This window comes from Gobio gobio (assembly GCF_949357685.1).
Source record: "Gobio gobio genome assembly, chromosome: 2".
Lineage (NCBI taxonomy): Eukaryota > Metazoa > Chordata > Actinopteri > Cypriniformes > Gobionidae > Gobio > Gobio gobio.
Window position 1 is genome coordinate 67506517 of NC_137098.1, and position 27345 is coordinate 67533861.

Here is a 27345-nt window from a genome sequence, read left to right on the forward strand (position 1 = left end):
TGAATTTAATGCGACACTTTCCCGACACTGATCTGATCCTTGGTCGTGCAGATTGATATTATGGTCTGCTTGCACTTTGTAATTGTAAAAAATACGTTTCTGAACCGAATGATATAAGAATCAGGAGTTGTTTCTGCGTCCAAAGTAAACAAAGAGACGATTCAAATCAATATTTAAGAAGCCCACGTCTGGTATTTTTTGGTGCAAAATAATAAAACGTAGCATCAATAAAATCATTAATTTCAGTATTTATAATATTATAAATGAAAAATTGAGTACTGCATCTCAAAGCCCTTGGTATAATCTATCATTTACAGCAATAAACACAAATTGCCTGTTTTGGTCATTTTTATGGCTATGACTACTTTGACGCTCTATATCTCCTATTTAGATTATGCGACTTTAGCCAGGGTTTCACAGACGGGGTCACATATAGGCTACAGTGACGTCGACCCAATGCAGTTGAAACAAGACCACAAATTCACTTCACATTCATATTTCCTATTTGTACATGCACAACATGTGATTTCACATACAGGTCTGACTCGCTTCAGCCAATCACCTCACCACGCCCCTAGCACAAGCTCACCACACCCCTGGCACGAGCTCACCACGCCCCTGGCACGAGCTCACCACGCCCCTGGCACGAGCTCACCACACCCCTGGCACGAGCTCACCACACCCCTGGCACGAGCTCACCACGCCCCTGGCACGAGCTCATCACGCCCCTGGCACGAGCTCATCACGCCCCTGGCACGAGCTCATCACGCCCCTGGCACGAGCTCATCACGCCCCTGGCACGAGCTCACCACGCCCCTGGCACGAGCTCACCACACCCCTGGCACGAGCTCATCACACCCCTGGCACGAGCTCATCACGCCTCTGGCACGAGCTCACCACGCCCCTAGCATGAGCTCACCACACCCCTGGCACGAGCTCACCACGCCCCTAGCATGAGCTCACCACACCCCTGGCACGAGCTCATCACACCCCTGGCACGAGCTCACCACACCCCTGGCATGAGCTCATCACACCCCTGGCACGAGCTCACCACACCCCTGGCACGAGCTCACCACACCCCTGGCACGAGCTCATCAAGCCCCTAGCATGAGCTCATCACACCCCTGGCACGAGCTCACCACACCCCTGGCACAAGCTCACCACACCCCTGGCACGAGCTCACCACACCCCTGGCACAAGCTCACCACACCCCTGGCATGAGCTCATCACACCCCTGGCACGAGCTCACCACACTCCTGGCACGACCTCACCACACCCCTGGCATGAGCTCATCACACCCCTGGCACGAGCTCACCACACCCCTGGCACGAGCTCACCACACCCCTGGCACAAGCTCACCACACCCCTGGCACGAGCTCACCACACCCCTGGCACGAGCTCACCACACCCCTGGCACAAGCTCACCACACCCCTGGCACGAGCTCATCACACCCCTGGCACGAGCTCACCACACCCCTGGCATGAGCTCACCACACCCCTGGCACGACCTCACCACACCCCTGGCACGACCTCACCAAGCCCCTAGCATGAGCTCATCACACCCCTGGCACGAGCTCACCACGCCCTCAGAAATGTTTTCCCATTTCCCAATCACATGATGAGAACAGCTTACCTCCAGTATGAACTGTCATGTTACATGAAGTAGAAACATTATGAATGAAATCTGTAATGAAGAAAATGCGGTTAAATAATGCAGTTGTCAGTGCAAATCACGATTTTCTTGTGATATTCTTGCCGCCCGTCATATGTACAGATAAGTTTCATAGATGAGACGCACTTTCAAACCCTGACATGCAAGTGGTTGCCGCGGTAACGAACAACAATACCGTAACGTGCTGGCGTATATAGTCTAACTTTTATTTGAGGAAATCTGTTTATAATAGGCTATTAGGTATCTGATCTATGTTTAGTGGCATTCAGTATAAGGGTTTGACTGTTCATAGATAAGGTCAGGTGTCTCATTCTCTCTTGCGCTGCTGCTTCGCTAGCATCGTCGGCATCGGGAGTTAACGCAGTTTGAGCCAGCGGCTGGAATTGATAAGGCTCCGGGTCTGTGTCTACAGACAATTCACCCTCCTCCATTTCAGGTGAAGGTGGGGGAGAATGACCGCTCTGTTGCAAAGCTACTGGCGTCACTCCAGTCATTCTCCATCTTTGCGACTCGTGAGTCTGGGAGCTGTCAATCAATCCGTCACTGCGGGTCTCAGGTGCACGCCCTCCGCTCAGTCCCGCACTCAGTTCGTCCCCTCTGTCTCCGCTGGGTTCTGCCCACTTTTCCAGCATTTTTCAAAAATTGCCAGTGGGAGGAGTTAAGCGCTGAGCTGAGGTTTAGTTATCCTTTAAAGGGTCATAACACACACAGTTTCTGCCAGTCTCATGTTAATCGTGAGTATCTATAGTGGGCGCCCTGAAGACCTACACGCAGGTGCGGGGGAGGTGCAGATGGGTACAGGGGTCTCCAGGGTGGGTCAGGCGCCGTGGGCGGAGCAGGAGACCTGGACGGGTCTGGAGCCTTGGGCGGAGCAGGAGACCTTGGGCACCTTGGTGGAACCAGAGCCCCACTGACATGTTTCCCAACCACAGGTACAGAGCCCCCCCCAAAAAAAATTTCTTTGGGGTTATTCAGGGGTGGGGTGGAGAGCTTGTGGAATGGGGTGGCCTCGTGGAAGGCTGGAGCGGCCTCGTGGAAGCCTGGAGTGGCCTCGTGGAAGCCTGGAGCGGCCTCGTGGAAGCCTGGAGCGGAATCCAGGAGACACGGAGCAGTCACAGGAGAGTCTGGAGCGGAATCCAGGAAACCCGGAGCGGACACAGGAGAGTCTGGAGCGGAATCCAGGAAACCTGGAGCGGACACAGGAGAGTCTGGAGCGGAATCCAGGAGACATGGAGCAGTCATAGGAGAGTTTGGAGTTGGTTTTAATCTAGGAGACACGGAGTGGTCACACGTGGTCATGACCTGAGACGGGGGCTTTACGGCAGCCCTCCTCTTCCGCCTGGGCTTAGGGGCAGGCAGGACCTTCCCGGCAGGCCCACTGGAGGGATATGCGGAGGAAACTGGCTGAGGGTGAACTGACCAGGCAGCAAGCTTTTCTGAGGGGACTGGACGAGGAAGACACGTATTCTTAGGAACCTCTTCTACAATCTCAAACTCGGAACAATTTAGGAACAATATCAGATTGATTGTCTCGACTAGGGAAAGGGAACAGGCAGGTTCCAGGAAACAAATAGTGTCCTCGTCCAGGCCCATCAGAAAAAACGCATTAAGCGGTGCATCTGGCCAGTTCACCAGATAAGCAAGCTCAGAGAATTCCTCCACATAGCTCTCCAGTGGGAGACCGTTCTGCCTAATCCCCCAGAGGCGATTCTCTGCCGAACTGCCTTCCTCTGGGGACACTGGAGAGAGCAGAAAAATGCCCATCTCGCTGAAGTCCTGTTGCTGTATTGGTCCGTTCTTCTGTTACAGGTTGCCTAGGCAGCAGGAAATCAGGAGGCAGAACTTCAAACAAAGATGGGTATTTAATAAGTACTAGAAACAGAATGACAAACACAGGCAACTTAACATCAACATCAAGAACGGACAAGGAGTGCAGGGAGTGAATACAATATAAAGGAGTGCTAAAGACAACCAGGTGCAGGGAATCCAGGGAGAGTGGGAGAGATAACGAGGAAGTGAGTTCAGGTGTGAGACAGGGAGGGTCATGGGAACTGGAGTCTGGGACAGGCGTGGATGTGACACTAATGCTGCGTTCACACCAAACGCGAATTGAGCGTCTGGCGCGAGTGATTTCAATGTTAAGTCAATGGAAAGGCGCGTTGACGCGCGTCTGGTGGTCCCGCGGCGCGGAAGGCGCGTTACGCGCGGCGCGGAAGGCGCGTTACGCGCGGCGCGAAGGACGCGAATCCGCCTCATTCGCGCGTCCAGTTCGCGCGAATGGCGCGAATTGGACGCGAATTGAGCGTCTTGCGCGATACGCGCGTTACACGCGAATGGTGCTTTTGTGCATTCACGCGTTTGAAGCGAATTCGCGTCTGACGCCCGAGTTGAAAAATTTGAACTTTGGCGTCAATTCGCGCCGCGTTAACCAATCAGGAGCCTGCTTGCTGCTGTCACGTGGTAAAGTGACGTGTATGAGAAACCCTGCATAAATTAAAAATAGTACTATTGTGTCACAAAATGTAGTTTTAAGACTCTTTCAGGTGGGAATGTAATTGTTTAAAGCTCAAGTCTGTGGTTTATTTATAAAGAGAGCGCCTATTTAAAAAAAATAATCTTGTGTTTTTGGAGTTGTGAGATCCAGGCGATCACCGCGGGCAATCACTGCTCATAACCCCGGCGAAGGCAGCCTTTCCTCGGCCAGTCCTTCTGGCGTCTGCCGCTGGCTCTGATGTCCTGTAGTGGTTCGTTTTGTGTAGATCTAACGGCCGATCTTTGCTCTCATGAATCTATAATTTGTTGCCTGCCAAATCGTTTTGACTGAGGGCAAAGAGAAGTTTCATAACTTTATATTTTAAGGATATTTAAATATACATGTAGTGAAGATAATGTAGGAGTTGCCTGGACCACATTTGTGTGGCTATTAATGCTTAATATATATGTTTAATGAAAATGAAAAGAGGCAGAGTGGTGTTTTATAACATATTTCTCCTGGAGTGCCTTGAACGCGCGTCAATTTCGCTTCAAACGCTCGATTTCTACGCGCGTCCAATTCTCTGCGGACGCGCGAATGCATTCAAAATGTACGCGCGTGAAACTAGACGCGGTAGACGCGATTTTGACGCTCAATTCGCGTTTGGTGTGAACGCAGCATTACTGTCACGTATCATATGTGGTGTAATCTCTAAATCAGTGTTTCAACGGCCGAAAGACCTCAATATAACTGCTGTAAACTAAACAATGTCATGTAGCATCACATTTACCTCAGGCAGTCATTCAGTCCACAGAATTTTATTCACTAGAGAAATTAACTCTTTCACTAAATAAATGCACTGTATTAGCCGTTATATTAATTATATTCTACTTAACCTGTTAGTGATGTCTTGATTATTTAATGTATGTTTAAATAAATCTGTCATGAAAATGACACACTGTGTATAAATGATTATATTAAAACAACGAATTGGAGAAAAAAACTATTTTATAATTAGATTTAGAAGTTATTGCGAAAACTGCCTAATGTGAAGTTTACATGTTTGCATACTGTGTTATTTGAGTGTTGATTATTATACCTAAAAATAAGTAGCAACTGAATTTAGGCTAATAGTTTGGGCTCTGTTGTTAAAGGTGCTATAAGCAACAAGCTCCACAAACGGCAACAAAAACAATATTGGGCAGTCTGGACAACGAAACATAATAAACAGTGCTCCAGCCAATAACCGACAAGAATGATTTGGGGGTGGAGGTTTGGGGTTAGTGTGCATGCACATGAAGGGGGTGTGTAGAAGAGAGAAGCATAAAGAGGGAAGTTCGAATTATATGATTTTGAAATGGCCGACACACAACCAAAGAGACAACGTTCTGATGAACAACTTGCAACGAAAAGGGAAAAGGAGAAGGAACGAGCAAACGGACCGTACGTACCTCGTACCTACCTATATATAAATCTATATATCTATATATATATAATCATGCATCTTTCACATCACCTAAAAATGTGTGTATAAAGACTCTCACATTCACACGCTACAAGCAAATGTTAACATTAATGTGATGAACGCTTCACACCACTGATTCTTCACTGGGACAGACGTCAGAAATCAAAACCAAATTAGGTCAAAATGTTTGAGACACACACAGCATCACTTCCTGTTTGACATCATCAACTTCATTGTGACTTTCCAGTGGTTGCAAAACGAATTTGGACACTTGATGTGTTTCACAGATAGTGCAGCTGAAATAAAGCAAACGCAGTTCAGTGACAGTGAAAGAGAAGCAGCTGCAAGTGACCTCATGCTTTTGATGGTCAAAGATCATTTTCACACCTATTGCTTTTAGCACCAAGTGTTCTTGGGCCAAAATAATTCATATGTCAACACCCAATGATCTCAGTTCCCTCTAAAAGGACCCAAAAACAAACCATATTCAGATCACATCATTTTAATGTGTCGACTGCTTGAAGTGCTCAAACAAACTAGTGTGAAAAATCTTTAAACCACTTCAGCTCTGCACCCCCTCACCGACCCACCCATGGGTCCAATATTGCGTCATCATAATCATTTGAAAAAATCTATAAGTTGTACAGCACAAAACTAGACATATATGGTATCGTTTGAAAGATTAGAACCTCAGCTTTCTTGATATCCCAATCACTTTTGCATTTATATTACATAGAACAAGATATAAGGTCTGAATTTGACCCCCCGCAATGACCCCCGCCCCCCCAATCATTTGAATAATATTAAATTTCATATTTATATCACACAATCTCACCAAGAATAGATAAGTCATATATCAAATGAAAGCTCTTACCCTCAAGAATATCACTGTGCAGTTTATTTCACCGATCCAACACTTTACAGTAACGTTATTATCAAAAGAATCACGCAGATGGAAATGACTCCTTTGAACAAACAAACACATGAGTCATATTCCTGTTCGGATCACTAATGCGATGTGGAGCTAATAGCCTCAAACGCTATATCAGCTCGTTCCTTAGGTTGTTTTCTTCAAAATGAGAAATTGAAAACCATTTTCAAATGTCTGTGAGCATGCATGGCCAAATGGCACTGTAATATGTCACCAATGTCCAGATCAAAACATGTGATGCAGACAAATACTCTTATTATCCTTAGTTTTGATCGTCTTTGTTAGCCGTGATTTTTGATGACGTCATCACGTATTGCGTCATACGTCAAAAAAGCTGACGCTGCGTCCCAATTCGCATACTATCCGTACTAAATAGTATTAGAAAAAAGAATTAGTATGAAAAGAGTATTCCAAAGATTCCCGGATGTTTTATTATTTCCGGTCATAATTCAAAGTGCAGATCGATGCGGACTCTAACGGCTGATATTTGCCCACAACCCATTGCGAGATGGACGTTAGTGTTAAAAAACTACAAACATGACGGTTAAGTAGAGGGGATTAGATAAAGGGGTTTGTGTGAGCAATTATCAGTATTTAACCTGACAAAAATATATTTATTCAATGTTAGCCACATTATATTTCACCTGCAGCAGCATTGAGAACTTTTGTAATGATACGTTTGGCCAATCAGAGCCCGAGATCTCCCTTTGCAAAGTTGAGGAGGCGGAGCCTTCTTTTTTGATTTCCCAGCGGCTATGGAAAATCAATGGAGATGAGGAGGAGTTATTAGATGGTTTGCACAGATTAATCTCAATAACTTTTTTAGGGATGGAGATATCAAGATAATTCTTTGTTTCCCTGTTTACTGACACCTAGTGGAATCCAAAGGGTTAAAGACCAAACAGATTAAAAATTATAGATTTTCAAATAACAAATTAATTAAAAAAATAAATCAAAATATGACTTTTTATCTATGTTTATCATGAAATTGTGAATAAATACAATATAATATATGCAATATTCCACCACTGTGTTAAAATTGTGAGTGTTTTCTGTAAAATGAGACCATTTTTATCAATTTACTCCAATGTATGTGGGTAGGGCGCTCTTTTAAATTCAGATACGCCTAATTCTCTAAAAAATTCTAAATATGCTGCAGAGCTGAAGTGGTTAAATCACATTTAAAAATGTATCAATATATCTGCAATATATCAAACCAAGTAACATTTAATGAAATATAGCAGAGCGCTCGTGGTCATTGTGCAGTTTTTATGATATAGTTAATTAACGCTTGTGCTTGAATTTTTATATGCATGTCTTAAAGTACAGTATATATTTCATTAAATTGTAGTGAATTCATGGCATCTACATTAAGCAATAAACAATACGTTGTTAATAAACGTTTAAAGGGGTCATAACACACACAGTTTCTGCCAGTCTCATGTTAATCTAGAGTACCTATAGAGTAGTGTTGATCCTTCATATCTCCAAAGACGAAGAGTCTTTAGTTTTATTATATTTATAAAACACAGATACACTGCACTAGCCTGGTCTTACCAGACTCTCGTACATTTCATTTGTTCAGAGAGTATGGCCACTCTCCATTGACAAGCGTTTACTTCCTTGAAGGCGGGAACTCTGTCGAAGTTTAAAACTATTGGATCTTCCCAGAGCCACTCTGATCTGCCATAACCAATCGCTAACGTTTGGTCGTGACGTATGTCATGCGCCGTTCGCCTCTGTTTCTCACATGGAAGTCCGAAAAAATAACTGTGCAGACTGTGCACCACCTCAGTGATAAAACCTAAAACTTGAGCATTCGGTCTGTGATTTATTCTCAGTGGAGGGGAGAGTTTTGTGATCGGGAACACACTGCTCATGTGGTCCGTAACATGATTATATACTGTAAATAAAATATCATATGCTTGGTATGATAAGAATAAATGCTGCCATAAATAACGGCCCAATTCAAATGTTTACGTGCTTTTCTTCTTTTTATTTTTTGAGCGGTGATAAAATATATTGCTCTTGTAAATACTGGCCAGCATTTAAAGAAATACAAATCTAGAAATGCATCCAAATTACAGCAAAGCGCAACCGTTCGGTGCTCTGCAGGGGTCAAAAAGGATAGAAACAGTGAATTTTGAAGTGATATATTCTTGAAAAGTCAGAGATGCGGATTCTGACAGCAATTAAATGACCACACGACCTGGTGTTTGTCTAAAACAGTAACATTAGGTAGTTCGGCCTGGGGAGTTTTACGCAGGTGGTGGGAGACGGACGGTAATCACTGACTAGCCCCTGTAAATGATGACAATACCTTCCAACCCCACGAGAAACAATGACCGGGGCTTTGGCCAACTGCGTCACCACTAACGGAGCGGCTGGAAAATCAAACTTTTCCCGAACCCTGTGGGGAGGAGGGACACAACATCATGGCCACCAACAAAACTCAGTAAAGATTGTTCTTGCTCCGGCTTTAACTTCTGGATATTCGGCAGCGGTGCCACAATGGAATGAATGGCTTTGCTTTGCTCGCATCTTTCTCCGCCGCCAATACTGAACTACTCAAACTAGCACACGACATCAATGTCATCGTTCTCAGCCGTTCCCTCTGTTCACTGATTGGACCGGTAATAATTTGTTTGGAGAAAAGCTAAGACTATATCGCAATCCCAGACAGAGTACTGAATACATTCTTGGAATTTTCCCACCCTGGATAACTTTCGATTCATTATACGTTCTTAATTGTTTACATTATATGCATTTACGCGCCGATTGCAAACAAAATTTGCCAACACATTTGTAAACGACTTTACTTGGACCCATTGTGTGAGCTGTCTCTTTAATACCGTGTGGTTTCTATACATGTTGCTGCTGATTGGGCTGACCAAACAAGAGAAAATGTATCTCAAACCCTGCTGCACACCGTTTCCTGGAAACATGTCATTCAACCCGGAAACCATAGCAAAACGCTGCACACCAGTTAGAGCTTAAAAGTGCCCCAGGTGAAGAGTAGTCTCGCATAGCCAGAGCCTGTATTTATCAAGCCTCTGAGAATTACACAAGAACTGCTAAGAATTGACTTAAGAGTAAAAATTATTGGCTCAAAGCTGCGCTTAAAAGTTAGTTATCAAGCATCTCAGTCGTAATTTAAGTGAAGTGTAGGACTAAATCTTAAAGGTCCCGTTCTTCGTGTTTTTTTGAAGCTTTGATTGTGTTTACAGTGTGCAATATAACATGTGTTCATGTTTCGCGTGTAAAAAAACACAGTATTTTTCACACAATTTACTTATCTGTATACCGCTGTTTCCACTGTCCTAAAAACGGCTGGTGATTTCCTTGTGCTATGAAGTCCCTCCTTCAGAAATACGTAACGAGTTCTGATTGTGCAAGCGGTTCCTGTGCTGTGATTCGACCACAGCTTAGCGCACGTGAAAGCGGTTCCTGTGTTGTAATTTGACAGCAGTTTAGCGCACGTTGGAAAGGTCACGCCTCTTAACGGAGAGATGTATGCGTTCAATAATCTCTACAGCGTCCCTGGGAAAGCCAAACAAAGGTGATTTGACTCCTGGATGAAAATAACAGCGTCTCGATGACATGGCGATAAACACACTCAACGCAACAGTTCCTTTTCTCCACGCGACCGTCCGCTTCTCCACGTGGGACAGCAACAAGACCGCGCACGCCCCCTTTTTCGCGTTTCTTTGTGGGCGGAGGTTAGTCTGTTCTACTGCTCTACTGACGTAATTAAAGAAGGAAGTACCAGGATGTAGTCCAAGCCAGCCGTTCGCTGTAGGCTTTGAAAGGGAACTTCTGTTAAATAAAATATCTCGCTTGGCATTGAACTTTGAGCTTTATAATTTTACAGGTATTATTTATGCTCTAACAGCAACATTACACACTAACTAAAGTTTGAACAATGGAATCGTGAAGAAGGGGACCTTTAAGTGTCAGTCTTAGAGATGATTCACGACACTTTGCTGTGCCACAAACAGGATTTTGGATGACGACAGGCATGGACCAATCACTGAATAGATTTCCTTATTTAAGAATATTCTCAGATAAATTCACATTGAATGGTGAAATTCCTAAGAAGAGTTTACATTCAACAAACATTTGAAAATAAAGCATTTTCAAGAGAATACATTATAATTGGAAATGAAAGATGTTTTCCACCAAGTCTAAGTTACACATTTTAAACCGGTGTGCTGTTCACTGCCTTTATACAGCCTAGATTTTATGATATAATCAGCCGCCATGGATTCCAAAAGAAAACTGAACCGGCGGGAGGAAGAAGCGCTACTGCTCGATGAATTAGTCAAACAGCAGAAACATGTTATAAAAGGCACTTCAGCCCAACATTAACCAGCTCTGACAATGATGACGCCTGCTCTGTCCAAACGCTACCGTTTGAAGAACTGCTCGTCGTCAAACATTTCAAAAACATTTCCTGAAAGATTCACGTCTCTGTCTCCTCAGTGCCATCACAAGCCCCTTCCGGCAACTCCTAACCACTTGAGAGACCTCTCGAGCTGTCGTAAATAACTGGGAGAGTAAGAGTGAGTCTTAGCTTTAAGACATTTGATAACTTGCTTTTATACTTAAGTTTGAAAGTAGGAGTGAATGTCATAAATTCTCAGCACTTAAGACTAAAATGGCACTTTGAGAAGCTTGATAAATACAGGCCCAGACCTTCAGACTGACGACAGAAGTGTGAAAGCTGTGGTTATTCTGCTGGACACGTGTGTGAACTGACATCATTCAACACTAAACATGAAGCTGAGACCAACTGGCTAAAAAAAACTGAGAAGAGTTTCAGAAAAGAGAAGTTAGTTCTGAGAAAAGATCGAGCATCATTTGTTGGTTTGACAAAATGTGTGTCCATGACAATGAGATTAAAGTGTCCAAATACTTTTTGTAATAATTTTTCAATAAGAGGTTGAGAGAGAATGAGAAGTGTGTAACAAGTACAATTCGGTGCTGCTCCTTTAAGGCGGAAGGCACTTTTTTTACTCACTCGCTGAGTGGGCAGTCCTTAGATGGAGCACGAGCGGTGAGCTGCATGTATGCCTTAAATATTTCTGTTGCTCTTTATCGTTTATTTTTCTGTTCAGTAACGCTGTTGTCAGTGAAGTGTTGCAAACTAACGTTACCCCATGTGTGCATGGGAATGGCACTGATAATAAACCCCAGGTGAAACGTCAGATAGCCTGCCTACGTGAGTTTTGCTTGCATTCGGTCCAGCTATCCGGTCTCTCTGCAAAGCGTTACAAGAGCTAGAGAAGCTGAGTGTGTGTTCGGTCACTGTTCTCAAGCTCTCTGAGCCTCTGATGGAGAGTTTATTTAAAGATACAGCATCATTCAACACTAACTCATATCAATACAAACACATCGGATTCATCTCAACTACTTGACAAGAGAAGAAACACTATTGCAACAAAAACTAGCAAAAATAACACAATAAGCAGTGAGACTGTGGGTTCATAGACTCTCCTTCACAACAATCATTCCTTTATCTTGTCTTCAACTGAATACAGTGTATTAAAAAGATAAAACTAAACAGAAGATATGACAGAATATGATCAAATACTCACAGATGAGAGGCAGTGCACCGGAGCCCATACTGTCACATCAATCGACTGTTTTCTGTGTGCTAAAACAGACACTTCCTGTGTTTGAAGAAGAGATGAGGGAGGAGGAGACACAACTCTACAGAAATAAACGCAGGAAGAAAAGAGAGATCCGGTCGAAGATATTTCAGTTGCTCCAGCTCTGTTCATCTACTTCCAGAGAAGTTCTGATGGTGATTGTTCTCACGCTGTTATTTTGATCGTTCACACACTCACACACAGAAGACAGACAGAGATTAGACAGTGAAATCACCACGTGACGTCTAATGTGTGTCTAATGTAAGGCCCGCTCTACATCAGCTAATGAAATATACAGACTTTATCATACATTTAAGTTTCGCTTCATAAAAACTAAAATGTTGCTACTGTGGTTTTTACGGTAAAGTGCTGCAGTTTTTTAATGTACTTATTATTGGTTTATTTTTTATAGTGTGGGGAACAGGAGCGCACAGGAGAACTTCTCATGAAAAATCTCCACCTAATTCACAACACGTTTGTCCGCACATGAATTTGTTCTTAACATCTGATGTTTGTGAATTTGGGAGATTCTTAATCAAGTTGTTCTCACTGCAGAGTCAAATGAGTTCCAGCTCCTCCTCTCTGGACGTCTAATGGCTTCTAGCTCCACCCATTAGGCCCAAATTACATTCGGTCCTCATTGCTGGACATCAAGTTAGATTAGATTAGATTAGATTCAACTTTATTGTCATTACACAAGTACAAGTACAAGGCAACGGAATGCAGTTTAGGTCTAACCAGAAGTGCAATAGCAGCAAGTGCAGGATATACAATGGTTGCGTAAGTGCAGGACATAAAAATGTTCTGAATATATATAAATATGTATAAGTAGAGAGATGGTTATTACTATAAGTAGAACTGAATTTACAGATGAATATATACAGTGAATAAATATACAGATGGCTATTACTATAAACAGAATTTACAGGTGAATATGTACTATGAATATAATATACAGATGGCTATTACTATAAACAGAATTTACAGGTGACTATGTACTATGAATAAATATACAGACGGTTATTACTTGAACAGAATTTTACAGTTAGAGGTATACAATAATATGTTAGGCTAATATGAGGAATATAGCAGTGGATTAAGTTAGTACAATAAATTATGGACAGAGCTATCCGAAAGAAAGTGTAAAAGTGCAGTGGAAAGTGGTTGCATATTCCAGTTAGAAGTACGGTGCAAAATGCAAATGTAAACATTGTTACTGTAAATACAGTCGGCAGTGCAGATGAGCATAATCCAGTTACGGTATGGTGGTGCAGAATGCATAAGTAAACAGTTGTTACTGTAATAAACAGTCGGTAGTGCAAATAACAAAGTGAAGGAAGATGTGAGGTAGGAGAGTTCGCAGTTTATGAGGGAAGTGGATCAACGGGGGTTTGAGTTCAGTAAAGAGACAGCTCTGGGGAAAAAACTGTTCTTTAGTCTGCTGGTCCTGGTCCGGTGGATCCTGAAACGCCTGCCGGAGGGCAGGAGAGAAAACAGTCTGTGGGCTGGGTGAGAGGAGTCCTTGAGGATGCTGCGAGCTCGATGCAGACAGCGTTTCCTCTGGATGTGCTCGATGGCAGGCAGTGGAGTCCCTGTGATGCGCTGGGCAGTTTTCACCACCCGCTGCAGTGCCTTGCGCTCCGCAACAGAGCAGCTCCCATACCATACTGCCACACAGTTGGTCAGGATGCTTTCTATTGCGCAGCGGTAGAAGTTCACCAGGATAGCCGAGGAGAGCTGATTCTTCCTCAGTGTCCTCAGAAAGAAGAGGCGCTGGTGAGCCTTCTTGACCAGGCTGGAGGTGTTGGTCGTCCACGACATGTCCGCCGAGATGTGGGTCCCCAGGAACTTGAAACTGGAGACACGCTCAACAGCCATTCCATTGATGTGGATGGTGTCGTGTGTGCCTCTTGACTCCTTCCTGAAGTCCACGATGAGCTCCTTCGTTTTGGTGGTGTTGAGGAGCAGGTTATTATCAGCGCACCATGTGGCCAGGTGCTGGATCTCCTCCCTGTAGGCAGTCTCATCGTTGTTGCTGATGAGACCAATCACCGTAGTGTCGTCCGCAAACTTGACGATGGAATTAGTTCCATACACAGGCTTGCAGTCTGAGGTGAAGAGGGAGTAGAGAAACGGACTTAGCACACAGCCCTGTGGTACACCAGTGTTAAGAGTGATGGATGTGGAGCAGGTGGATCCTGATCGAACATTCTGGGGTCTGTCAGTTAGGAAGTCCAAAATCCAGTTACACATTGAAGTGTTGATGCCCAGGTCTCCAAGTTTGGCAATTAACTTGGATGGGATGACAGTGTTGAATGCTGAGCTGAAGTCAACAAACAGCATGCGTGCATAAGTGTTTTTACTGTCCAGATGGGTGAGCACAGAGTGCAGTGCCATGGAAACGGCATCCTCTGTGCTCCTATTGCTGCGGTAGGCAAACTGGTGTGAGTCCAATGTGGATGGTATAGAGTCTTTTAGGTGTTCCAGGACCAGCCGCTCAAAGCACTTCATAATGATGGGTGTGAGTGCTACAGGGCGGTAGTCATTAGGGCACCTCGGGCTGGAGTGTTTCGGCACTGGCACAATGGAAGTGCGTTTAAAGCATGATGGTACAGCTGCTTGGGCGAGAGACAGGTTGAAAATGTCTGTAAAAACCCCAGCGAGCTGCTCCGCACATGCCCTGAGCACACGTCCAGGGATGTTGTCTGGTCCAGCAGCCTTGTGCGCACTGATCCGGCTCAGTGCCTTGCAGACATCTGTGGAGGAGAGTGTGATTGGTGGGTGGTCAGCTGAGGGTTTGAGCTTGGTGGCAGTTTCTCTGTTGTCTCTTTCAAAATGAGCATAAAAGTAATTTAGCTCATTCAGGAAGTTGACATCAGTGGCTGCGGGGGTGGAGTGGGGGGGGTTGTAGTCACTGATGGCCTGGATGCCCTGCCACATGCGTCGAGGGTCAGAGTTGGAAAAGTGACCCTCAATCTTAAGCTTGTAGCAGTGCTTGGCCTTTTTGATGCCCTTCTTCAGGTTTGCCCTGGATGCGCTGTAGGCTTGTGCATCTCCTGATCTGAAGGCAGTGTTGCGTGACTTCAACAGGAGTCGTACTTCCCTGTTCATCCAAGGCTTCTGATTTGGGTATGTGGTGATCTGTTTCTGGGTTGTAACACTGTCGATGGTGGTATTGATATGATCCAATACTGAGGAGGTGTAGGAGTCAATGTCCGTGTGAGCGCCACTGGTGGCTTGAGAAGCAAACATACTCCAGTCTGTGTTTAGAAACCTTTCCTGGAGTGTGGAGTCTGCCCCCGCAGGCCACACCTTGATGGTTTTCATTGATGGCTTCACGCGGTTGATGAGGGGTGAATATTTGGGTCTGAGAAACAAAGAGAGGTGGTCTGACTGTCCCAGGTGGGGGAGGGGTGTCGCAACGTAAGCTCCGGCCATGTTTGTGTAGACATGGTCTAAGGTTTTGTTACCTCTGGTGTGGCAGGAAACATGCTGGTGAAACTTGGGTAGCACTGACTTTAAGTTTGAGTGATTAAAGTCACCTGCAACAATAAACGCAGCTTCCGGGTGATCAGTCTGTTGTTTACTGATGGCTGCGTGAAGTTCTTTCATAGCAAGCTTGGCATCAGCATCGGGTGGAATATAGGCTGCTGTGATAATGGTGGAGGTGAACTCCCGGGGTAGATAAAACGGTCTACATTTAACCATGAGAAACTCCAGGTTAGCTGAACAATGACTCCCAACAATCGCAGAGTTTGTGCACCAAGCTTTGTTAATATAAATGCACAATCCGCCCCCTCTGCTCTTCCCGGAGCCATCTAATGTTCTATCCGCCCGGAGTGTGTGGCGTCCCGCTAGCTCGATAGCGGTGTCCGGTATTCCGCTGTTTAACCAGGTTTCCGTGAATATTAGGACGTTACAGTTCAAAAGTTTCTTACTGTGTGTGATGCTGAGTCGAATCTCCTCCATTTTGTTCACTAGCGACCGTACATTGGCAAGGAAAATGCTGGGTAAAGAGAGCCGATGAGGAGTAAGCGTTAGCTTAGCACGCGTTCCTCCACGTCTCCCCCGCCTTTGTTTACGATCACGCCGCCGTCTGCGTGCACTTCCGCCCGGCCGGGTAGAGTGCAGAGTCACCGGTGTCTTAGCGATCTCAGGAAGGAGTTGTAGATTGTCCATAAAACTGTCGGAAATTCGCAAACCAATATCCAAAAGCTCCAGATGTAAGCCCCACCCATTTGATCTGCAGTGAGCAGCTTCTCTTCTAAATGACCGTCGTGCACGAGGTTAGTCATTTATATAAAACGCCCAAACTTTCCTTACAGCCTTTCACTCTCGTCAAACTTGCCGCTGTTTGCTGGCGCACTCTCGCCCGATCCTCGAGCAATGCCAAGTGTGCCCTTGTCATCAGGTCTCACGATAAACAGCTTTTATAAACACCATCAATCAATAATCAAGTTGGGAAACTCAGCGCAGGGAAGGAGGCGACCCCTGGTCCATTTACTGTGATGAACAGCAGGTTATTCAGTGTGCAGACGTTCATTCTGTTCATCTGTGAGAATATCATGGCACTGAATCCTCTTTCACACTCGGCTGTTGACACTGGAAGTGTGGAGACAATAGTGAGCACTTTGAGCAGATTCTCTCCTGTGACACCACAACACTTAAACTCATGGAAGTCCTTGAGGAGTATGGAACTGTTGCAGCCTCAAGTTTTTCATCCCCATATAGGATGTGCTCTTTGTCATCCAGCCAGTGTGCTCAATATTGTCTGCAGGGAAATGGAAAATCCTCTGCCTTGCGATGGTCTCCGTCACTCGGTTGAGACACACTTAAGCATTTTAAGTCAAGTCTTATCAGAATGAAGCATGTTTTCTCCACAAAGCTGCACTGCTTTCCACTGCTTTCCACCGACCCTCTCTCCACTTTTCAAAGCGTCCCGACTCAATTCAGCCCCAATCGTAGCCTCGGAAGACAAGTCGCTAGCCTGTTCGCTTGTATTGTTCGTCACATTAGCGTCATCATGGGAGTTTCCCTCAGGATGGGAGTTCCCTTCAGCAATAATTCAGCAGAGGCAGGGGTATATAGACCAGAGGTGGGGAAATTAGAGGGTTAAACCATGTTCATTTCTTCTCTAATATGAGGATAGTGGGGAAGGGTAGTTTAGAAGTGAGAAGTGGTGCTTCATTCAGGCCTTCCTGAACACAGAGAGATGGATTTAAAAAAGAGTCAATGAAAATTACAGACATATAGACATTCTGTGAATCTTTGCTCTTGTGATAGTATTTTGAGGTTTGTGAAACTGAAGATGCAGAACAAGCATAAATATGTCCTCTACTCTGGTTAAACCCACAGAGCAGAAACAGAGCAGAAGTCAAACCACAACTATCAGCTCAACTCTTTTATTAGGCCTGAAGAAATGATTTGAATGTCGAAAGCTCAATCACATTTAACCCTTGTATGGTGTTCGGGTCTGTTGAACCCGTTTTCATTTTTTATCAAAAGAAAAATCATACGATTAATTATTTTTTAAACTGAGACTCATTGCCCTTGGCTCATTTTCTGTGAGGAATATATATCAGAACACATTTTCAATGACCACACACTGTACACCCCCCCACACATTTATATTACACACAGGATGTTCGGGTCCACTGGACCCGGGGCTAATAAAAGTGTGGAAATTGTATGTCCTGTGAACCTTTACTCTGTCCTCCTCCTGTCAGGGCCTGCTGTTAGTGTGTGTATGTTCATGTATATGGTTTATGAGGACACAAATGTGTATAATGACATGGGTATTACAACGTAAACATGGTTTATGATGACATCTGTGTCCTCATACTAAAACATACTAAATGGTGTTTTTTGAAATTCAAAAAATGCCAAAAGTTTCCTGTGATTGGTAGGTTTAGAGGTAGGGTTAGTGTAGGGTTAGTGTAGGGGGATAGATTATACAGTTTGTACATTTGAAAAACCATTGTGCCTATGGAGAGTAACCATACACCACATATCCACAGTGTGTGTGTGTGTGTGTGTGTGTGTGTGTGTGTGTGTGTGTGTGTGTGTGTGTGTGTGTGTGTGTGTGTGTGTGTGTGTGTGTGTGTGTGTGTGTGTGTGTGTGTGTGTGTGTGTGCGTGTGAGTGAACATGCTTGTTCCATATTGCATTTGTGCTCTAGTGTGTGTGTGTGTGTGTGTGTGTGTGTGTGTGTGTGTGTGTGTGTGTGTGTGTGTGTGTGTTATGGGTGTGTGTGTGCGTGCGTTTGAGAGAGAGAGAGAGATTGTGTGTGAGAGTGCAAGAGTGAGTTTTGTTTCACCCCTGCCGTTCCCACACGAGGTTGCAATTCTTAAATGTGATCTAACAAAGGTAAAGAGAAAATATTAACCATATATGCTGTTTATATTGCTTGTAATTGGGATGAAATAAACATCTGTTGAGTATTTTAACATAACATTTTTGATTGTGTTGAATTAAAACCCAAAAATGCAGTGGGTCCACCAGACCCACAAACACTGGCTGAATAACAAACATATGAACACCACACAAGGGTTAAGTAAGTTTGAAACCCGCCGGTAAGAGACTTGGTCAGTAGATATTTGGGAATAACCCGTTTATTTGTCACCACATAAACTCAGATATTAGTTAAAGCAGTTGATATTCATTGGGGGTGTATATGTGTGTGGTTTTACAGTAATGTAGGTAAGTGTAAACATACATGATAATAAGTGATTTAAAATAGATAGATGAAACATCTTTAAGAAAACACAGACTTAAAGGGTTAGTTCCAGTGGCGACTGGTGATCATTAATTTTTTTTTGGGGGGGCGGGGTTTTTTTTCGTTTTTTTTTTTTTTTCGTAACCAATTAGAGACCAGATTCAGGTCACATGCTGCCCATATATTTTTAGACTCAGATAGACATCCATTTGTCTGGCGTCCCTCACTCATGAAACCGCAGGAAACATATTGAAGAACATATAAAATAATTAACCCATCAAAGCCAGTTTTTATTAAATGCTGAGGCTCTTACTAACAGCCGGCACATCGTATGAGTAAACTATTTTATTTTTATTACACTTTTATATCATTTTTGTATACATGTATATTTCTGGAATTTTGATGGGGGCGGCGTCCCAGCGCCCTCTATTGACCAGCCGCCACTGGTTAGTTCACACAAAAATGAAAATTCTGTCATTGATTACCCTCATGTCGATCGACACCCGTAATATCTCCGTTCATCTTCGGAACACAAATGAAGATATTTTTATTGAAATCCGATGGCTCAGAAAGGGGTCCATCAGCCGCCCCCTGCCATCACTTCCGGCGAGTGAGGTCAAATGTACACGATACGGCGTATCTCAATGGGATTCAAGCGGCGGAAGTGATCTCTTGCCTGAATCTCTACGCCAGATCGTGTAATTTGACCTCACTTACAGGCAGTGATGGCGCGGGGACGGCTGATGTACATAGTGTTGTATTTGAGGTAAAAAATTATATAAATACTGTTGGGTTTCTCACACAAACCGATCGTTTCGTGTCTTAAAGGGCATATTGCAGGTTAGAGACTCCATTCAATGTATAGAAAAATAATGTAGGAACTAGATTTTCTATAAAATATACTTATTAATACGCTATTAAGGCTTTTGGAGTCGTTTTTGTGAGAAAATTTTACTTCCGCATCAAAAAATGCTAAAACCGGACGTGACGTAATGAGAGTGAGTGCAGTGAATTTCAGCGATAGGAAAACAATGGATCGCAATGACAGTTTGGACGCTGAGGACATTATACATGTTTATTAATACTCATATGGCAGACCAAAGCCATACAATTATGACACACAATTAGAGACAGACCAGGATTAGACAGAACAACGATCAGAGGAGACAAATTGAGTTGTTGTGTGAGGAGAACCAGTCCCAGACAGCAAGCCAACATTGAATAAATATTGATTTTCCATCTGAATCATCATTATGGTTGATATCGAAATTTCAATGCAAAATAAATGTTGAATCACCATTACCATATCGATGAAACCTGACGTTATTAATGTTGATGGTAACAACATTGGAAAAACATTGATCTATAGTTATCTTTATGATTGATTAAGCATTGATATTTGGTTTACCGGGCGATTGCCAATGTGTTGAAAAGCCATTGATTTAGAGTTGACAGGGAAACGACCTGTTGTTAAAAAGTCATCGACATATAGTTGACCGGGAAATATGATCGAAAATGCGTCGATATATAATACACCGGACACAGCTCATTTCTGGACACGGACCCATACGATCAGGTAAGCTTGCTTAATGTTCGATATGAATTAATTGTACCATATCAAATACTGTGAAGTTAACTGGTTAACATGATGCTTAATGTAGTAACCGACGCAGTGCTGCAGTCATTGAAATTGATTTTGTTGATTTTGAAATGGAATATGTCAAAATCTGCCACAGTTAACCAACAGGTTATGGTAAATGGTAAAATGGACTGCATTTATATAGCGCTTTTAACAGACCTACGGCCATCCAAAGCGCTTTACATTTTGCCTCACATTCACCCATTCATACACCGACGGCGGTGTCAGCCATGCAAGGCGCCATCCAGCTCATCGGGAGCAGCTGGGGTTAGGTGTCTTGCTCATGGACACCTCGACACTTGGTCAGGTGGAACCGGGGATCGAACCACCAACCTTCCGGTTTGTAGACAACCTACATGAACCACTGAGCCACTGCCGCCCCAAAAGTTATAAAGTTAGCAAAACCTCAGAGTTCAGTCTATATTTGTGATAGCTAGCTCGAAATACAGGTATGTACAATTATACCAATTGCTACTTAGGGGAGGATGTACGTTATGTTGTGAAATCTACAGCGCCGCTATTTCTTCTGACCGCCGGCGAACACCGGCACGCTGCACCTATTAACGTTAGTGCTAACTTACCTGTAAAGTTAGATGTGACCGCGGCGGGCCAGAATTACACCGAAAACCTGACCTTTACTTTATCCAATGCAGAACTGTCTCGAGTTATCACTGGAAATGACGATTAGACCATGTCATCGTAATACAAATCCAAAATATTAATAATCCTTCGAGCAGGGCTTGCTTACTTGCAATCACAAAAGTTTATTATTTGATCTAAAGCTTAGCCGGTTATGCCCCGATCAGACAGAACGCGTTTTTGCAGCGAGAGGTGCCTTTTTTTAATAGATTTCTGTTGGCAGAGAGTGTTATGCGCACTGCTTATGTACCCTGTGCGCCTCGCGTTTTTGAAGGAGCGCTCTGACTGAGCGCATGAAGTAAAAAAATTAATATAATCAACTCTGAGAAGAAAAGCGCCCGACGTCATCGCGTTTTCCCCCCATTGTCCAATCGAATGAATGGAGAGGCGGGCCTTTCGTTGTGGTGACGGTTATCTTGATTAGACTGACAGCACAGCTGATTCGGAGGTTGCCTAGAAACATACTAAAATAAAAAACCCGCAGAGCACTGCTATTTTCTAAATTAAAAAATGTCAATCAAAAAAGGCAGTTTCAAACCTGAAAAAAGCATTCTGTCTGATCGGGGCCTTAAGACATTTAATTGTTTTGACATGATGCATTTTTTTCTGAGCGTGTGCACACTGTCAAACAGCGCCTGATAACTGGACTTTGTCTTTCTCGTCTGATTTTGCTAATAATACTGCCAAATACACACACGGTTTACATAAACACAGTTGGTTATGTCTAAAGAAAACGAAAAAAGTTTAGAGAAAATTGGATGCGTGTCTGCATCTGAGTGCAGGTCTTAAAGTGACAGCACCAGCTGCTGCCGCTTGTCCTTACATAGTTCACCCTCCAAAAAATGCGTTATGATTTACTCACTCTCATGTTGTTCCATGCCTGTATTCATTTCTTTCTTGTGCTGAACTCAAAAGAAAACATTTTAAGAATGTGGGTAACCAAACAGTTGCTGTTCCCCAATGATTTCCGTAGTAGGAACAAAAACACTATGGAAGTTAGTGGAGACCAGCAACTGTTTGGTTACCCACATTCTAGCTTTAATGAGAATATAAAGTGTATATTTATTTGTATAATTGTTCATTACAATTCTTTCTTCAATGCTGTTAAATACTAGCCTGACGTCGTCATACTCAATTCTAGTCAGAATATGAGTCTGATTCTGCTCCGTTGGGCTGTGATTATGGGGCGTGTTTCAACCGAACCAGGAAAGATCTCAATTGGATAGACCTACAACCAATCAGAGCAACGGAGCGACGCATAACGTTAGTTATCAAATGTCAACAGAACTCAACTGCACTGTGTTGCCATGTCCGCGGGTTGAAGCGACCCCAATTATGTGAAATACAGACCCAGGAATGCAAATTTTAGCTGCCAGCCCTGCCAAAATAGACCTATTTCACCCCCCAAATGCCTTTCCCCCCTGGACAACCCCCCTGGAAAGCTATTGGGCTTGTTTTTGGCTAGTTTCGCGGAATGTTAGCAATTGGGCGTGTTTTGTTGTAAAGACTTGGCAACCCTGTCTGCACGCACGCTGGAATACGTTAGAAGAAAAAGATGAGTGAACGATCTTTGCCGGTGTTGTAAAATAAGGATACACAGAGTACTTACCAACACCATAATTTCTGAGAGAAATAGTAAAAGTGAACGCATATACGAACAAGTTCTCCGTTTAGGATTAGAACAAATTCAACCCAAGCACCTTTGATGACGTGGATGATTACGTTAATGTTGATCATCTGTCCATCATCGTCTAAAGCCGGCCCTGACAATTTCATTGGTCCGAACAGCTTCTGTTCGGGCATAATTTCTTCTCTACCGATCAAGTCCAGACCGAACTGCCCGTGTAAAAATGTTGTGGGCGGGGCTAAGATCGGCTGGCATCCAGGCTAGTTAAATACATCTACTGTAGCTGAAAAAAATAAACCAGTTTATTTAATTTGTATATCATGTTGTTTATATGTAATGTGTTTCTTTATTATTTGAATAACAGATCAAATATAATGACATAAATATTGTTTTATCTTTGCCCACGTTGGCCTAAATGTCTGCCATTCTTTTTTAATATGCCTTGTAAGGCTTTGCATTGTAAGGCCCTCTAGCTTGTACCTAATAGACAACACAAAGCTCAGATCATAGCCAACTGTATCAGTCAATATATTTTTCCATTTTGACGTCTATTTTACTACTTAATCACATGTGGTTCATTTAGATTTGACAATTGGTTTTGTACCTCTATCTAAGTATAATAACAATAAAGAAAATGTATAAATGTGTGTCCGGACTTCTTAACCATGTAATGATACAAGATACAGCAGATAAAAAATATTGGAGGAATATAAGGGGAAACCTTTTGGCTACCTGAGTACATGTCAAAGAGGCGGAAAATTAAATCAATGCTTAGGGCCACAGAGTCAGAAATCCTGCAGCAGTTTGAGAAAACCTATACTGATCCCAACATGCAAGGCAACCCTGTCACAGAACTGGAACATGTTGAATGCCCAAGTGTAGCATTGGAGCCAGGTGTTTCAGTCTCTAGCTCAGTTGTCGACCAACCAGGTATAGGGGAACATGAGCAGAGGTCAGAATTCAGTGAGACCCATCTGTCATTGGACGCTGTTCATGACTGTCCATCAGCTAGCCCTGTTGATTCAGAATCAGATGATTCTGATGCTGAAACTTCAACATCAGAGTTAGTGACGAGTCTAAGATTTTGGGCCTCTTCCTTTTCTGTCTCATTAGCAGCATTAACTTCACTCTTGAGCATTTTGCGAGTGTTTCATCCAGAATTGCCAAGAGATGCTCGGACAGTTCTCAAGACGCAAGGTGAAATAAAAACTAAGAAAATGGAGGGTGGGGAATATTATCACTTTGGCCTAGTCTCAGGGTTGACGTCAAAACTAAAATCTTTGAAGCTGCCTGCTAATTTGACCACAATTAAGCTCCAGTTCAGTATAGATGGTTTACCACTATTCCGAAGCAGCAGAACTCAGTTCTGGCCCATTCTGACTACCATTACTGCTGATTACAGCAGATCGCCATTCCTTGTCGGCCTCTTCTGTGGCTTTACCAAACCAAAGAGTGTCTTTGAGTTCTTGGGCCCATTTATTGAGGACCTTAGTGGCATTCTAAAAAATGGCATTGCTCACAATGGGCAGCAGATAATGGCAAAAGTGTGCTCGTTTATATGCGATGCCCCAGCACAAGCTTTTATTAAAAATATAAAAAGCCACAACGGTTATTCAGGCTGTGAAAAGTGTTTTCAAGTGGGTGAATGGCGCAACAAGATGACATATCCGGAAAATAATGTTAGATTGAGGACAGACACAGACTTCAACTCAATGACTGATGAGGAACATCACTTAAACCAAACACTGTCCCCGCTAGCTAGTCTAGTCAAAATGGTGACAATGTTCCCATTAGATTACATGCACTTGTGCTGTCTTGGGGTAACCAGGAAGTTGCTATACATTTGGATGAGGGGCAAATCACTGGCAACTAGGTTGTCCAGTAAATCAATCTAAGAGATATCTGTTAAATTGAAGGCACTAGGACCTTACACTCCTTCTGAGTTCAGCCGGAAACCCAAGCACCTCTCTGAAATAGATCGGTGGAAGGCTACAGAGCTTCGATATTTCATGCTGTATGCTGGCCAAGTAGTCCTGAAAAATACCATTGCCCATGCAATTTATGAAAACATTATGTTACTTTCTGTGGCCATGCATCTGCTGTTGTCTCCTGGGACATCAGAGGAAATGATTGATTGCGCTCAGGGACTGTTGACTTCATTCGTAACTCACTTTGGGCAGCTATATGGGAAAGATCAAATTACCTACAATGTCCATCAGCTGACACACTTGGCGTCAGAATACCGTCTGTTTGGTCCCTTGGATAACATATCTGCATTTCCTTATGAAAATTATTTATTGCAACTGAAGCATCTATTGCGCAAGCCTCACTTGCCTTTACAGCAAGTAGTAAAAAGGCTCTCAGAATCACCTGCACCAACCTCGGACACTGTGAAGCAAGGACAAAAATTCATGCATCCTCAGTATGATGGTCCGTTGATTTCGTCATTAAGTTATGGAGACCAGTACCGTAAGCTTGTTACGGAAAAGTACACGTTATCATCTAGGTCTGGGGATAATTGTTTTCAAATTGTAGATGACATTGCCGTTGTTGAAAACATTGTCAGGGTAGTTCAGGAGACTTACATCATTTTTTCGAAAGTTTACCAAGAAAGAGTCCTATGGCCAGTTTCCCTTTCCATCTGCAAACATTGGGGTATATACAGTTTGGGGGTTGAGCAAGAATGTCAGTGTGACGAGGCTTCAGCACATTGGCAAAAAGTACATACTTTACCCTGACAAAACGCAGTTCATTGCCATTCCCATCATTCATACCAATTAAAATGTCCAAAATGTCCAAATCAGTTCATGCAGTCAGTTCATCAGTTGATCAGTTTATAAGTTCATTTTGTTGTGCTTTGTTTTCTATAGTCTTTGAAATCCCCTACCTTAAAAAAAAAAAAAAAATGACCAAGTGGTGCGTTGTACAGTTCAGCAGTGGTGCAACTGAAATTGTCCCAAACACAAGGGGATAAACTCTTCTGGCCCCCATACCCTCCTAAGGACTCTATTAAGCTGAATGCAGCCATCCTGAACCAAGAAGAGCCTGGACATGGATGGCACACATACCAACCAATCCGTCTCCTCATAACTCTTGGTGGGTGTTCTCAAATTTGCTTTTGACAATAAGAATATGAGCATACCCCTGTCTGATAATATTTCTCCTGACTCTGACTGTACTTGACCGTTATTCTATGTTTGTAGATAGTCATGATGAGGCAGCGAGGAGCCTGGACCGATATTTGAATAAAGATTGTGTATATATATATAGGGAATTTGTAATGCATTTTAAACTGGATATTTGTGTTTGTTCAAGGGTCTGGTTAAATAAATTGTTCTTCATGTATTTTTTCTACATGGAAAGTCACCATATACAACATGTGCAATGTTGCCTTGAAACAAACTTTTAAAAAACGAAATAAGTTTAAATAACGATTTTTTTTTAATTATTTATATTGTTATAGTGTCCAATTTTAAGCAGGAAAAACACCACAAATGTTTTTTTTCCTCAGTGATAAATCACATACCATAGAGGGTCAAGTCTTCAGAAGTTTGTTAATTAATATATTATATAGTTATATTCTATAGTTATCTATATTAAACCCCATTTATTCCCATTTTCAAGCATCAAAAGTCTGACCACGGCTTGGTGACGTCAACTAGAACCGCCCATGATTGTGGTTTCAATCAGGTCCGCTAGCTGACTATAAAGTCCTCTTCTCCAGAGTTTGTTCTTTATTCAGTTATTGTGGACTGAAGAGAATCTGCCGTCATGTCTGGAAGAGGAAAGGGCGGTAAAGGGCTCGGGAAAGGAGGCGCTAAGCGGCACCGAAAGGTTCTCCGCGATAATATCCAGGGAATCACTAAACCCGCTATTCGGCGTCTGGCTCGACGCGGCGGCGTCAAGCGTATTTCTGGCCTGATCTATGAAGAGACTCGCGGTGTGTTGAAGGTGTTTCTGGAGAACGTCATTCGTGATGCTGTGACCTACACTGAACACGCCAAGAGAAAGACCGTCACCGCCATGGATGTTGTGTACGCGCTGAAGCGACAGGGACGCACCCTGTACGGGTTCGGCGGTTAGAGACTCACGAAGAGGAAAAACACCAACGGCTCTTTTAAGAGCCACACACAATTTCACACACAGAACAAGTTTCTAGTTTCTGAAATAGTCCTAAATATTTTTGTAATATAAACTCGTGATGGTGTTTGCTTGAGGGATTTCTGAAGTATTTAAAAGAGCAGTTTATTTTGGCTAGTTTTGTTCGATTCTGTGTTGTAGCTGCAGTTTAATAAACTACATTTTTAACAAGTTTTGGGCGCAACAAGATGCGATTCCATTTGTATATCCCTGTCTTTTGAAGTACATACATTTTATTAAATTATAGTGAATCCATGGAGTTTACTACATTAAGCAATAAACAATACCTTTTTTTCTGCTTCTAAATAAACGTTAAAAATATAGACACCCCAGCTTATGAAGTCAAAGAGCTCTAAAATTATTCACAATATTTCACTTATTCATTCAGAAAAAT

The 27345-nt window shown here is 43.2% G+C and overlaps 3 protein-coding genes across 4 annotated transcripts in view; 2 read left to right on the forward strand and 1 right to left on the reverse strand.

The window, feature by feature from the left end:
- LOC307120608 (histone H3.2) overlaps positions 1-27345 on the forward strand; it is a gene marked incomplete at its 3' end in the record, with an annotated part of 447270 nt that overhangs the window by 217749 nt on the left and 202176 nt on the right. The window lies entirely within an intron of this gene.
- LOC307120113 (Fc receptor-like protein 5) overlaps positions 1-27345 on the reverse strand; it is a 315523-nt gene that overhangs the window by 111321 nt on the left and 176857 nt on the right. The window contains exon 1 of one of the 2 annotated variants that reach the window (XM_079806983.1): positions 12139-12199. The exons of the other annotated variant lie outside the window; for it this stretch is intronic. Within the exon in view, the coding sequence (XP_079663109.1) occupies positions 12139-12166 (28 nt within the window). The 5' untranslated portion in view covers positions 12167-12199. Of the gene's footprint in view, positions 1-12138; positions 12200-27345 lie in introns of those variants that run through there. 2 annotated transcript variants of the gene reach the window in all.
- On the forward strand, positions 26583-26894 carry LOC307120583 (histone H4; the record flags this gene model as incomplete). The annotated part of the gene is made up of 1 exon (XM_079807687.1): positions 26583-26894. The coding sequence occupies one exon, from the start codon at positions 26583-26585 to the stop codon at positions 26892-26894; it is 312 nt and encodes a 103-aa protein (XP_079663813.1).